We start from the raw sequence: 15,025 nt of genomic DNA, 5'->3' as shown, positions 1-15,025 counted from the left end.
TTTTGTACTTTATTTCTCCAAGGGAATAACAGTAAAATTTTACCTTGTGTTATTAGAGAAGAGTTATAGGCAATGAACCAGCTGCAGGTAACCCTATATTCAGGAGCTCCACTTCATTAAACTTGTTTAACAGGTTTCTATTCCTCCAGTTAATGCTTGCTAAGTATATAAAGTCTTCACTCTTAAAGGGACACAGTCAAGGTTGTTGAGCCTAAACTTCGGCTAATCTTTGGTTGTCTTATGTTTTAAGGCTTAAGCATTTTTAAACTTTTTTTTTTTCACTGCTCTTAAACATCCCTGTTACAGAGCTGACCACCAATGGCCAACTTCCGAGCCCCAAACGAGCGCAGCACAGCGCAGCTTGCGTGCTAGCACCATGGAACAGGTATAGCTACAGACTGGCTGCAAAGCAGCACAGAGAAAAGCCAAGGAAGGTGAATATTTTCTGTGTCACACCAATATGAAGAAAGTCTTGAAGATAAAACTGTCTGATGCTCCGTACTGTGTAACTTGTCCTTCACAGAACTAACCTTTAAGCCTAAGACCAAACCAAACAATGTTACATTCCTCCAAGAGTAATAAACAGATGCACGTGGATACAAGATACATCAGGATGTATGTGGATACAAGAACAGATTTAAATTCTCAGTCTCTGTAATGCAGCTGTCTGTTGGAGTGATACTTACTTAAGGGACAAACACTTCACCAGGAGTCTTTGGCCAAAGTGTTCTTTGGGTACTTCAGGGATACTAAGTCGTTCTATAGGCTCCTCCTGAAATTAGAGACACACCACTTGTACAAACCCACTAACAGCGTTATGAAGCAAACTTATGTATCACTTTTTTCTTTTAAGACACTAGCACCAATTTAATTCAAGGTTTACCAGCACATTGCATTCATCACCAGCTATAAATATGCTAAATTAAATCCCTTTAATATTTCTACATTACAAGGGATTGCATAACTATAATGGAAAGCCAATCTTCAGAAAGTCATCTCTATGGCAAGACAATATGCTAAAAAACATGTCACCCACAAAACAGCTAAGGTTCTCATGGACATTAAACACAGGTGATCTTAACTCCTTTAAATCCGTGGCAGACTGACAAATTTCACATTCCCTATATCCTTAATTTTTTCAGTCTCACTCACAAGTATATAGAAATACCTCATCTGGTGCTGGATGTAGTGCAAAAAGCTCCTTATGCCTACTGGACTTCCTCTGGTCTTCATTGTGGTGGTCAATCTCTTCATTTGGGGTTCGGTCCAGTAGGTTTGGGAGAAGGGCATCTGGAAGGGAGTTCTTCAGATCAAAAATACTGCATGCCCAGCTGCCCCGGGGAGTATCGTCAATTGACATTGAACGTCGTTTAAGGTCATCCTGAGATTCAAAAATTAAAAGCAACTTATAATGAGAAAGGCCCTGCACTTTTAAAATGCGACTACAAATTAGGTTTTATGTAGTAAGGTTTTACAGGTACATTACTTGTTCATCCTGGTAACTGTTGCCATCTGGAGCTTCGTCAGACTCAAAGATCTGTTTGGGGAGTCCCTTTTGCCTCTCCTTCTGTTTGTCTAAGGTGTTGGGATTAAATCCAGTTCCCAGCTTGTGATATCTGAAAACAAAGCATTTCAAATGCATTCTTAGCACCCTTTTTAACCCCAAACCCAGAAGCAGCATCACAGAACAAACCCAGTATTATCAGTGTGGGTCCTCTCAAAGCATAAACTGCTCTCTGCAAACAGTATTTCCAGTCACCCTCCACTGTAGCTGGGTAATAATCCAACAACCAGTATTGCAGTACTACAATGTGACTCTGTTCAACTACAAAGCAACCCTGGGTGATGTCAAAAGAAGTATTATCAATGGCCAGTTAAGGTCATCGTCAAATGTGTGACTGTAATGCCAAGCTTAAAACAGGCCAAGAACATGAGGGTTGAAGGCCAGCCGCTCTGCTGGAGCAAGAACTGACTTGGAGCAGACAATATTAATAACTTGAAAACCAAACCACCAACTTTGGGTAAACTGTATGAAGCAGAGAAGTCCTGAGCATCTCTGGAACACATGACCTTCCAACCCCAACTAACATGAGCATCTTCCCATAGCGTCTTTAGAAGCAGAATCGGGTCCCTCAGAGCCTTCCAGGGTGTAAGAGTGCTTGTTAGTAAACAGTCTGACTACTGTTGCTGACAAGATTAGATCTCTTTGACTAACAAATTTTCAAGTACCAAATGGCACTGTGTCTATATTTGCACACACATATGGCCAGAGCCACGGTCTCCTTACAATATGCGCTCTAAGTCAGTTCCCAAAGTAGTGCTGGGGTCACATCTAGAATTAATTGTTCTTAACTCCCCTGTTACCAAAGTTAACACAGAAGGACGCACAGACATGTGAAAACCATGGGCGTGCTAGGAGTGAATAACGAAAGGGAGGATGAAAAGGAGGAGAGCATTTTCCTTGCTAGGTTATAATTCCTGAGAGCTGAACAATATGTTCTGTATAACCCTCACCTGGGGTGTCTGCATTTCAATCACAGCTCCACCAACAAGTGTAAATTCATTCTAAACCAGACCTGACTTCAGAGGTACTTGTGATCATTGCTATATTCAGTCTAATGTACAGAAATTATGCCATAAGGTTGAAATAAGAATATGCTGTTGTTTTTTCAGGTCAGTGAAGAAAACTTATTTACCTTTTCCAATACCATTAAACTAATCACTGAAGGGATGAATTTGCCTGCCCCAAAACACATTTTGGTTATGAAGAACTGTAGACAGAGATTGATATAAAGATTACTTCCCCTGGAGTGGGGGAGAGAGAAGGATAGCACATCAGAAGTCGTGTTCTTCTAAAGCTAGAAGAGCTGGATTTTTTGCCCCCCGAGCTAGCCAAAGCACTTGTAACCATCCAATAGGATGGATTAAGAAAAACCTGTTAGCATCCTTACTTGAAAAACAATTTAATCCTTCCCAGCCAGGCTTCTGGTTTCTTCCCCTGCTCCAGCAGTAATCCTTCTGTTTCTACCCAGCCCACTGCCACAATTTTATCCAAGTAAAAATTGCTATAAATGCTTATCGAAGTGCCTCTCCTCCTCTAAAGGGGCAAGACAACCTTTGACTGTAGTTCAACAATCACTCATCACACCTTCAACCCACTCAGGCAACTGTGATGTCTCCATGCCTACCCTGACACAGAACTCAACCTGCAGCTGATCTGCACAGGACAGAAAGCTCCACTGGCAACTAAAGCTCCTCAGTAAAGCCAGGCACTCCAGAGACCAGCAAAAGTCGCTGAGAAACCAAGAGGTGTGCTGGCTGGGTGGGTCACAGTGCCCAAGTCTACTCTGCCCACAAAGGCTGGGAGTTAATAAAGCACCTCTCTCTCAGGTTTCTTTCTGGGTGGGTTGGTTTTTTTTGGTATGAGATTACAAGACACATTTTTATTAGGTCATCTTAGCACTGCAAAGCATATCTTCAGCATCCCCTGAAGTGGTTCTCAGGACAACATTAAACCAGTGAATTGTAGCAACTGCCACAAGGGCAGAGCTGTAGATGTAGTCAAGTCATTTGTAGGTGATGCACATCACATGGATCACTTACTCCTTGACAGTAGCTCTTGAAGTCATCAGACTTTCAATCATCCGAGAGAGTGTATGTTCCAAGTAGAGCTACTCAGAAACCTTCCTGCTAATTCGCATAAATTAATCAATGCATGCACATTCTCTAAACTGTTAACTCATTACGTAAATGCTGTGGTAGTTCAAAAATATTAACAATTGTTTGCTTAAATTATGTACTTTCTCAAAGTCTCTTTAGGAACAAATGAATGTTGCAGAGGGCACCTTATATACTAGGTGGTTGTGCCTGCACATAAATCTTACATCATTACAAAATTAATGCAACTTCTCTCTAAAAAGAGCTAAAAACGTATGGAACAAAGGAACAAACAAATGCTGAAAGTAATTTTACTTGGTCGCACTCCCTAATTTCACTACCATTCTAAAGGAGCAACCGTTGACTAAAGTGGTCTAGATTTTCAAAAATGCCCCAAGGGCTTTTTATGTCTGAGATCTAATTTTCAAAACACAAAGCATCATTTCAGCTAAATACAAAGCATCAGTTCAGCTGAGCTGGGCAATTAAAAGCCAGGGCACATGGAATCAGTAGCCAGGACAATAATTTTTGAGCCTCCTCACACCAGCTAGCCATCCTGCAAAAATTTAAGTATGAAATCAAGCTGACAAATACCACAGGGGAACTCACTTTCTGTTCACAATCGCCCAGTCTTCCGTGTAACTTCTTACACAGTCCCTCACATGAGGGTCCATCTCACTGTTAAAAGAATAAAAACAAACACCTTCAAAATCACAGGCATGATAATGACTTCTTAAACACACACACTTCAAGCAGGTTTGCATTTACTCTTTCAGGCATTTACAGACAAAAATTCCAGGCTTCAGCCTTGCAGATACTTAAATCCAGAACAATTAATTCCCTTGAGCGAGGTGTCACCCTGTCACCTCCTACCTCTCTTCAGGCACAGCCGACACAAGCGTTCGACATTCTCGGGGAGTGTACACAACTTCGATATCATCGGGAGGAAACTCAAGCAAGTCTCTCAGGGGCCCAGACTCCACCGCAATGGGGTGTGTAATAAGGTAATCCTCCAACTCAACTGGGTCCACTGCTTCTGTAAGCGGTACCTGGGAAAAAACAAGCAATGGAAGGGTCTTAAAACAGCAAAAAAGAAAAAAAAAAAAATCACATGCACGTGTTCTACCTTGTTTTTTAAGACAGCTCTTCTGCCTTGTTGAAGGAACTTGATCTAATATCAGACGATAATTAACCTTAGTGGTGTTAACCCTAGCTAATACACATCACAAAGCTATTTTTCATGTCTTATCTTTTATCTGATATTTCTCTGGGTATTTCTATGATGCATGCCACCATCATCTAAAAAAATACAAACTAAAAAAAAAAAAAAAAGGATTTTCATCTGTTTTCAGTTTGCACCAAAAGAAAATTCTGCACTTAATTTCCCATGTGTTGACTTTGGATTTGTTTTTACCATGCTCTCATCACAAAAGGAACCTTCACCCTGATCCAAGATGCAAGAACCCTTTCACCCTCAGACACGGCCGCCAGACAGGAATCCAGGGCAGGGGCTGATTTACCAGGAACTCAGAAAGCCACAGCTCTCTAAAGACTAACATTATTTTGAATTAAACCACTTCTCTGGGGAACACAAAACACAATGTTTGTCTACCACAGGTACAAATTTAACCCTGATATTAGGACCATCTTCTCCCTGATATTAGGACCTCTAGTGCCATGATGACTCTGCCCAAGCCAGGAAGGGACACTGCTCTAAATAAAATGGAAGCTTAAAAAGCATCTTTACTGGGCACAAAGGTTGCACCCAAAGCACAAGGAGTGACTGAACAAACACACATGCGGGAAAACAGTAGATTTCATTGGCACTGCTGATCTCACCATACTGAAAAAAGTGAGCTTCTTTTAGATACACAGAAAATTACATAAACTGGATACATACTCACATTGCATAACTGTGTCTTTTTACATATGTATATTACATAAATACATATATATATTCTGATATGAGATCATTATGCTATGAGGCTGTACATAAACATAGACATTAAGAAAATGAAATGCTAAAAACAAGGTTTGAGGAACCTGTCTCTACAGCAACTGACAGATTTCCTAGAATTCCCTGGCACATCCCAGCAAGGCTGAGTGGTTTAATATGAGTCACAAATACACATCAAAATTCAGCAATTTTTCTCTACTACTTCCTCTTTCCTGTCATCCAGACAATTTCTGTGGGACAGGGAACGATCCTGTAGCTTGTCTTCTGTTGCAGATGACTTTAAAAAGAACATTTAGTACTCAAGTTTTAAATGTGCTTCTCAAAAAAAATGCTATACTAATCTCAAATTCCAGTTTTTAAACTTCTATTGCCAAAACATTCTGAAATGAATCAACTTTTTATTCAAGAAAAAAGACTTGGCTAACACAGAGGGTATTGAAAGAATCTCTCCTACCACAGCCAACTTCAATGAATAATGCAATTTTCTTAAAATACAGAAGGCAAATCCTTCAGCAGAAAAATGCTGTGACTCCAGCGAAGTCAGGCGAGTTAGACGAGATGACTTCACACCAGATAAGAATCTGGTCCACCAAAAAAATATGATGTCTATAAACTCAGTATTTAGTTCTGCAATTTAGGTAAAAGATACAAATTAATTTCTGTATAAAGAAATGCACCATCATCATCTATTTAACTCTGACCCCATAACCTTTTTTCCATTTCTAATCCTGAACTCTTGAAATGAACTTAAAGTATGTTCATGATGAACTTAAATGTACTTAAAGTATGTGCTTTGGAGAACTTTTGAAAATACAAACCAGATACTTTTGACTGTTTTCATCGCTGCAAAACTCACAATGAGCAGAACTTGTCATTGCTCTTTCCCACATTACAGTTAACATGTCATCACCTCACACTATCTGTTTCTTACATACAGATAAACGAGCTCCATTTGGCACCAGATAACTGACAAAACATACAGCAGTGAAGTGTGACAGTTTATTATTGAGGAATTGCTAAAAGTACATGTTTTTTTCAGAAGAACTGCCGCATAATACTATTGCTACTTTGCACGCATATAATCCTTTCTACTGATAAACCTCAAACCCAAAGAAGAGTAAGAACCCAGAAATGGAGACTCCATCCAAATGAAGATAAAAATAACAAAATCAGTGGGCAAAAGCCACAGAGGCATTGGGTAGCAGAGGCGCTGGGAAAAGGCCCTCCCTCGGGTCCTCTCATTGCCAGTCCAGAGCCCCATCCACGCAGCAATGCAGCTCTGTGCTGGACACTGAAAGCAACCTCACTGGAAGAAGGCAAGAGGGTTAAGGTAGCCTCTGAAGCTGCTTAACTGACCCTATTTTTAAGCCCTAACCTTTTAGGACTTACTTTTACTCCTCCTGTTGACCTCCCTTTCACATGGGCAGCTTCAAAGCTGAGGTACCCTCCAGTGCACTTGCTCAGCAAAACTCAGGTGACCATACAAGTGCTGTGTTTGTATCTGCACAAACACATTTACCTGTGCATCTCCCCAGGCGAACGAAGAGGAACCTTTTCCTCATTCCCTCCCATCTTTCTAATCCACTCATCCTGATAAACAGAAGAAAATTACAAACAGACAAGGAAAAACTCTGTATTAATGCAAGGTTGATGGGGACGTGCAGGACCGAGCAGACACAGGGTAGAGACTGCCACTGCCCCAAATGCACAGCATTTCCCCATTCCTGGCATTTTACATCTCAAATTTCACTTGTCCAACAAGAGCATTTTAATGTATTGGACAAAAGATGAATGAACTGGCTACGCTAGTTAAAAAACACCTGATCTGGAAAGGTGGGCAGTGCTTAGGGGGCTATCCAACACCAGGTCCCGGGTCTGCACTCTGGGGGTTTCCAAGCCCTTCGTACATCTCAGGATTAGGCCCAAGGTTGCACTTCACAATTTTCCAGTTTGTCTCTTCGGATAACTATTGTACCATGAAGATGTAAACAAACATAAAAGTCAAACCCAGAAGCCTGTATTAGACTCACCATCTGTGCAGCCAGAAATACTGTCTACCACCTGAGTAAACAGGCCAAACATAAATTCATGGTTATGAAGAGGAACTACTTTGTGTCAGACTATTGGCAGATAAAAGGCAAGCACATTATTTTAAGCTTTAGATATTTGTGGGGGAAGAAGTGATGAAAGAGGAGGAGGAAATAACGACCAACAAATGCACCAAAAGGAAAATGAACCCAAATGGTGTCCCAGTGTCTGAACTGAACCATGACAGCTCCTCTCATTGCTCTCAGTGGTGATGCCTTAACCTTTCCTCCGTCCTGCATCCCTCTGAAGCTGTGGATGAGACCACAAACAGACACAGTATACACAGGGCTATTCCCATGTTATCTGCAACCCAACCAAAGTAGCCTGAAATCATCATACAAACCCATTAGATTGACCGTGCACACTGAAAGAGTCAGACAACTTCAGATAAAGAGCTGGTTATCCAGCCTCATCATCCCAGCCTCACCGCTGACCGAGGAGCAGAACCTGCTCTATCATCTCACCTCCGAGTCTCCAGGCCCTGCTTACCTCTTTGTGGCACCAGGAAAAATAACGAGGCATCCAACAGCCAACTCCCCTGGCCTAGTAGGACTGTGATACCTTCTTAGTTTACAAAAGTTTTGCCTTTGTCCTTGTGCACCACTCTGACATACATCTGATCTCCAGATTATCGCAAAGAATAGCAAGTCCTGCTTTCAGGTGCATATTAAAAGGGTTTGAAAGCTGCTGCAGCAGAAATGGGGGAACAGCTGAGGAGCAATACAGCTGTCCTCTCCCACAGCCCTGCTTGCTGGCAGGCTGCAGACAGCAATCTCCAATGCCATCTTCATCCCACTTCCAGGAAAGGCCTTTTCGATTCCTCCCAACAGCTCCTAGGATGCAACAGTAGGTGCCTCTTCCACAAAACGCAGTCAGTTTTTCTTTATCAGACTTCCAAAGGCACAGGGACAATTTCAGTCAAGTATTTGCAAAAGTGCAGGCCACCTACCAACTGGCTAATAAACTTAACAAGGGAATACTGGAGCATTACTGTAAGAAATCATTGAAAATGTGTCCATTTCTTCCAATAAGAATTTATTAAGGCCCTCTGGAAACAGCTGTACAGGAGCTCTGACCATCTTCCCAGTCAGGACTACGGAACAGTCTAAATTAATGGCAAATACACACTAAAAATATGCAAAGGAAAACCTGCTCCCAGAACCACGATTACCGCTCTTTTAAAACACACTCCTTGATTTTGTACAGCCTGTAATTACAGATCAAATTTTGGACAACCTTTCAGACAATTCCTTAACACAGTTTTCACTCAGTCTTTATCCCAGGACCCGACACTGCCACCGCACTCGGGGCAAGCGCAGTTCTGGTGCTATTAAAATGAGTAAGACTACACAGGGAGAAAGAGGCCACTGGGTATGAGTAAGAGGGGCATAACCTGCTCCCTGCCAACGTAAACACCAAACACAACAAACAAATAAACTTAAAGTACAGAGGAAATCAAACAGGACTCTCTCTTTTTCAGACTTACACAGCCCAATTACCCCAAATCAAACACATCACCTGCAAATAACAATTCTGCATATGTATGTCCCTAACCTGACCACAGACACACACTCTGTCACCTTAACTAAGAACCCAGACTGATTGATTTGGCTTATATAAACTATTTAACACACGCATTCCGTAGGTGTATCTGTGCTGCTGCAGTTATGGCTCTCAGCAGTTGCATTACAAAACCCTATTTCAAAGGTTTACAACTCTCCTGCAACAGGGACAGTCAAGCTTTCTTCTTTAAGGCTGTGTTATTCTTCACTGTTATATCCCCTTAAAAGCTTGAAAATAAAATTTCGTTTCCTATCGACTTTGTCCTTCTCTAGACAGCAAACATTGTATTTTGCTGTAGTTTTAGTGCACTGCTAGCCGAAACATGTCTCGGTCCTATTTATGTCCTTCTTTTGAGCACCTACCTGTATCATCATCATCAGTTACAGAAGAAGCATCTGCACGAGTCTGGTAACAGAGGCGGGAGCCTCTGCTAGGGGATGTGGCATAACTCCACGGAGGGTAACACAAACCCCATTTACTTTAGCTGAGCATCTCACCCAGGAGCAACAGACTAACACGGAGGGAAAGCTACACCTGGGTCACCATGCTGCAAAGCTCACGGCTTATTCCAAGGAAGCAAAAAATAAAATGCGAAGGGCAGATTTGTATTAGACCTGCTCTGTTGTGGTGCTCCTGGGAACAGATGACTGCAACCAGTTCCCTCGTGCACAGAGCAGACCCCTCTGACAAGGACTTTCTGCTCGTCCCAGTGACCCGTGGTTGGCTGAGCAGCGGTGCTGGCTGTCAACAAGGCAAGGAAGGAGGCAGCAGCCATGCTCCAAGAATGCTCAGCAAGCAGAGGTGTGCAGGGTAAGGTGGTTCAAAAGGCAGCAGGGATGCCTCCCTAACAAAGGTAATGGGGATACCTGATAGAGATGTGCTTCTCCATCACGCTCAAGAAATGACCAAAGTATTTCATTAGCACGCCATTTAATTAGCCATCATTACATGCCCTTGCCTGAACAGCCTCCCCCTCCAGTTTGCTGCCTTATGAACACCTGCACCTACGCTGGTACCTAAAGACTAAAGGTTTGCTCTCCTGGGCACTGTACAGAAGCTCAGTAAGGGATCACTGTAGCAACTAGGGCAGAAAAAGGGACAATTATCATCTCCATCTCACAGATACTGACTGAAGCACAGAAGAAGTCCCATGTAGATCACTGTAGATCATTGCTGCATGCCCCGATGTCCACAGGCATCAGAATCTTGCCTGAAGGACTTTAACCCATCCTTTCCCTACACAAACAGCTGGGCAGAGGGGATATTTCTAGATCTTATTCCACAAGTCTGTTGCCTAACTCACACGTGTTGTACTGAGCATCGCGAGTGGTCTCCTGGGACATGCTCTAAGCAACACACTGATCCCAGCTATGATTTTGCAGATTTTTCCAGCTAGCCTATGGCAGCAAAGCCATGAAAAGCACCACGTTCCTCACATTTCCTTCTCCCTCACTCACCTCTGTCCTCCCGAGATGCTTATTCTCACCAGGAGCCACTACAGCATTTTAAATAGTTATAAAGTGATGGCTTGGCAGGATGCATCTGGCAGAAAAAGGATTTGAATCCAAGTAGCTCGTGGCCCAATCCAAGACCAATTTTCCTTTTATCTAAAACGAGATGCATAATTCCCAAGTCTCTGTGAGGATCATAGTACAATTTGGGGCACTGTAAAAATGACAATGGCAAAGACTGGAAGGTTTTACCTCCTGCCTCCTGGGCGGGTGTTAAATTCCCTGTAAGGATACGATAAGGGACCTTGAAAAATTAACCTTGCAGAGCTCCTCATCACAGGGAGGATCCTGACTACTGTTTTTACTTGGCGGCTAGGCACTTCTTCAAAATCAGGGTATTACTTGCCAATTTTGAAAGTAGGACAAAGTTCCGTCTTAACTTCAATACCTCCTTAAATATTAAACAATTTATAATGTGCTAAAACTGTAACAGATTGCGCCAAAGCTTCAAATTCTAAATTAATACCAACTTCCCACCCACTGCCTCCTTGGGCAAAATCTTGGAAGGGCAGAAGCAGCAGATTAACATTTCAAAGCTGAGCCCCAGCCTTCTCTTAGCTATCACTAGGTCTCCAGGGCAAACAGTCACTTCCCGTGTTGAACATTCAGGAATGCAGATGGCCTGTTCTTGCTGTGGCAAAACCCCCGTCACCCTTAAAGGGATACTGGTACCTCAGGGAAATGCAACAGGAGTCAAATCTGAAGGACTTGGTGTAAATCTAAGAATACAGGAAATGTAACACACTAAAAAAAAAAATAAAATTTGCAGTCAAGTTAAAGAAGGTAACAGTTTAAAGTGATATATTTGCTAAACAAAGGTATCAGATTTATTTTTAAGTGTGAACTACAGGCCACAGTAACTCTAAGAGGTTTTGAAACATGAGCAGTGCAATATTAACCACTGACAATGCTCAAGTAATTAAAAACCATGTTTTATTTGCATAAATTACATTTTCTTTCACCCAAACACTTACTCCAAAAATGGTCATCACTGGATCCAAATTCTAAGAATCAGGCAGGTATTTGTCTACTGCCATTACTGCATTTCAGAAAACCCAAACCCCCATTTTCATAAGCCTGATGGCTGGTGAGCACAGAGAACTCCTGCATTTAATTTTTTGGCTGCATTTATAATACATGGAAATATTCAAATGAACCAAGGAAATTCCTAGGCAATCTCTGCTTTTCATCAACCACAGACAGCTACCAACCCTCAACAAGGATGACACCTCCCCAACCATAAAGTGCAGTCATTACCTCCACATACATGCTCACTGCCTCTGGAATGCAGTTCCGTATCTCCTGCTTTGCTCTAGCTCTTAGAACTTCTTTTGCACGGTGTTTTGAAAGACATAATTACTATAGAGAATAGCTGATAGAAGTCTTTCACTTCAAATTGTAAACGTGCCTCAAAAATTTGTGTAAGCATTCTCTGTTAAGACAAACATTCGTTTAGAAATAGTCAGAAGCCTCCATTTTTAAGATCTGAGAATATTTAGTATTAAGTTCTGGATTCTTTTTACAGACAAGCCCAATGATCTGTAATGTGTGTCAAATTCATGTAATATCACAATGCTTGAAATGGAAAAAGCCTCTAATGAAAGGAAATATTTGTAAGTACACTTACCTAAAGAGGGATCCCACATATAACAGCCAGTCACAAAACCAGGGAGATGTTTTATGTACAAATATTGCTAGGTTATTTGCTATTATAACTGATTGCTAATGTAAGAAGCCATTTGGGTATAGGAAGATTAATATTAATCAGAGATTAATTAGTTATCTGGGAATACTAAAGCAATTTCTTACCAAACCCAGAAAGACACGAGTTATGCCTCCAAGGATGGGTAAGAAGAAAGACAGTATCTTCTTTCATGACTAAGAATCACATAATTTCACAAAGAGAGTATTTCAAGAACACAAAGACTTGATACAGAAAACGCAAGTGCTGAGACTGATCTGAAAGAGCTACCCTCTGATAAACTGTGCCAAAACTGAGAGTACAAAGACTGAGACAAAGAAAACATCAAAGCTCCATTACTAAAGAATGAAAAAGCCAAACAGTTTGACCAGATACTGCAGAAAAATCACAGACTTCCCACTTTTGGCAGAAACACTACATCAGATCAGCAGAGATGGATCCCTCTGGACCTGTAGGGTTCACACAGGCAAACCATGGTGGCTCTGAACTGTGCAAGCTGAACCGTGGTAACCACGAATGTGCATGCTCCTCTGAGTGGAAAATACTTGGCACAGTCACGTCTCAATTATCAGTGGACAATTTATCCAGGGGATGGATTAACCACCAGACACACGAAGACGCCAGAGCTGGCGTCACATGGAGCTGCCCATGTTATTAGCTCAGGAGCAGCACTAGAGGACAGCTGAAGTGGTTTATGTATGTGCCCAGGTGAAGAAATTACTGCGTCTGCCACACGCGCTGGGAGCAAAGCTTTGCCTAACAAACCATGCAAGTCTGAGCCAGGTTCAGGCACAGACAGTCCCAATGTCTCAGCTCTGTGCGCCTGAGCAGCCCTGCCTGGAGATGCCAGCAACGAGCACCAGCACCCCACTAACCCCTGCCGCAGCACAGCCATCACAGAGTAAGGCTCAGCCCATCGACTGAAGCTCTGGGGACCACAGTGGACCCCCAGCCTCGAGTCTCCTCACCTGCTGTTGCAAGCTGGCTCTGCAGAGCCACCCGAGTGCCCCTGCACAGTGACAGCACCGGTGCAAAAAGCTGGGCGCATCCACCCAACCCTGCTGGCCCAGGTAATAGACGTGGGTCTCACTCCAATTAGTGCTAAAAAGGCTAACAAGGGACTCGAGCTGCCTTATGACTGCAAAGACTGCAAGAGTGTAGCATGGGGTGCTCCGACATAGGCTTACACCCTCAGGCACTCTCACAGCTGGTACTAAAGCACACTCTGCCTGCTCTCCTGGGCCTTCGCAAGCCAGCAGCAACAAGGCAGCCCGAGAAGGAGAAAGCAGCTGTAATTTAGCATCATGAAGCAGCGGTCTTCAGATCCACTGCTGCCTGCTGGGACCGTGGCAGCATTAGCATGAAAGACTCTGCAAGAAGACCAACAGGGACTTAGGCTGAAATTTTTTACATTGCAATTCGAATCTAATATTGAGAATTTTTTGCAGCTGAGCGTAATAGCAGCATTTCCACTAAACATCAGCTTGTTTATGCATTTTATTCCTGTAAAAGACGTGTCACAACTAACTTCAGTAAACAAAGAGTAGGATTTAATGGCATTTTTAGATTCTGAGTATTTATTAACAGGCCTGTCATGAACACTTCATTTAAGGAACTGAATTTACTTGGGATAATAACATTTAGTTAAGGTTAGTTATCTCTGCTAACGTATAAACTGTTTAAGTTACTGCAGATAAATGAGACTCAACAATCTTTCAACGGATACCAGCTTGCCAACTTAACCTATAAAATGCTCGTGATCTCTGCAACAGGACTCACTACTGATTTTAAAAATGGTATGTAGCACTTGTAATTTACTAAAGCAAGTGCCTGCACCAGAGCAGAGTTAACTGTGAGTAATCCCTAATGGGAGGAGGCAGGGAAGAGGATGTGGATGCCTCTCCCATCCTCTCCTGACTAGGATAGACCATTCAACAAGGCAGGGCAAAACCTCCAGGAAATACATATAATGGGAGTCACTGTTAAGCCTTCACCAGCTTTGAGAGACAATTAAGACTTGGCTCATTTTCCTTTTAATTTTAGTGATTTTGGTGATAAAATGACTTGGCTCTGAACACTTCAAAATGCCCTTTTCTATGCCACATAGGATACTGTCATGTTTTCCCTTGCAGTGTTTTCCATTCATTTGCACAAATTATCTTTTCTTCTTCAAGTGATGCTAAAATAAACAATGAAAATATACAAAGGAACCTATATTCTCCTCTTGAATAATTAGATACTATATTTGAATACATAGACCAAAGTCTGGCAATAAATCCAAGACAAAGCTTCAATTAGCCCAGATAATGCCCATAAACCCAGCACTGTTTTACAAAGATATGTAAATGTCAGCACCTTTATTTTACATGAAGAAAATGGAGCTCTGAGAGCAGACGTGGTCAGATCACATCATGTCCAAGAATCCAGACCCCTGTACTCTCAGACTAATTAGCATCTCTTATAACAGTGTTCCTCCTCATACTAATGTTCAACTATGCAGTAACATACACCAACAGACAGGAAATATTACTCTTAATCATTTGGAAA

At 42.1% G+C, this 15,025-nt stretch overlaps 1 protein-coding gene across 9 annotated transcripts in view; it reads right to left on the bottom strand.

The window, feature by feature from the left end:
- Nucleotides 1-15,025, bottom strand: part of DOCK7 (dedicator of cytokinesis 7) — a 106,925-nt gene that overhangs the window by 77,526 nt on the left and 14,374 nt on the right. For all 9 annotated transcript variants that reach the window (XM_074875853.1, XM_074875854.1, XM_074875855.1 and 6 more), the window contains exons 3-7: nt 4,531-4,706; nt 4,267-4,335; nt 1,487-1,616; nt 1,169-1,381; nt 687-772 (exon numbers count right to left, since the gene is read on the bottom strand). In XM_074875853.1, the coding sequence (XP_074731954.1) occupies nt 687-772; nt 1,169-1,381; nt 1,487-1,616; nt 4,267-4,335; nt 4,531-4,706 (674 nt within the window). The remainder of the gene's footprint in view (nt 1-686; nt 773-1,168; nt 1,382-1,486; nt 1,617-4,266; nt 4,336-4,530; nt 4,707-15,025) is intronic.

This window comes from Strix uralensis, chromosome 8, assembly GCF_047716275.1.
Source record: "Strix uralensis isolate ZFMK-TIS-50842 chromosome 8, bStrUra1, whole genome shotgun sequence".
NCBI lineage: Eukaryota > Metazoa > Chordata > Aves > Strigiformes > Strigidae > Strix > Strix uralensis.
The sequence above is the reverse complement of the archived record's forward strand: the minus strand, read 5'-3'. Positions and strand labels throughout refer to the sequence as shown.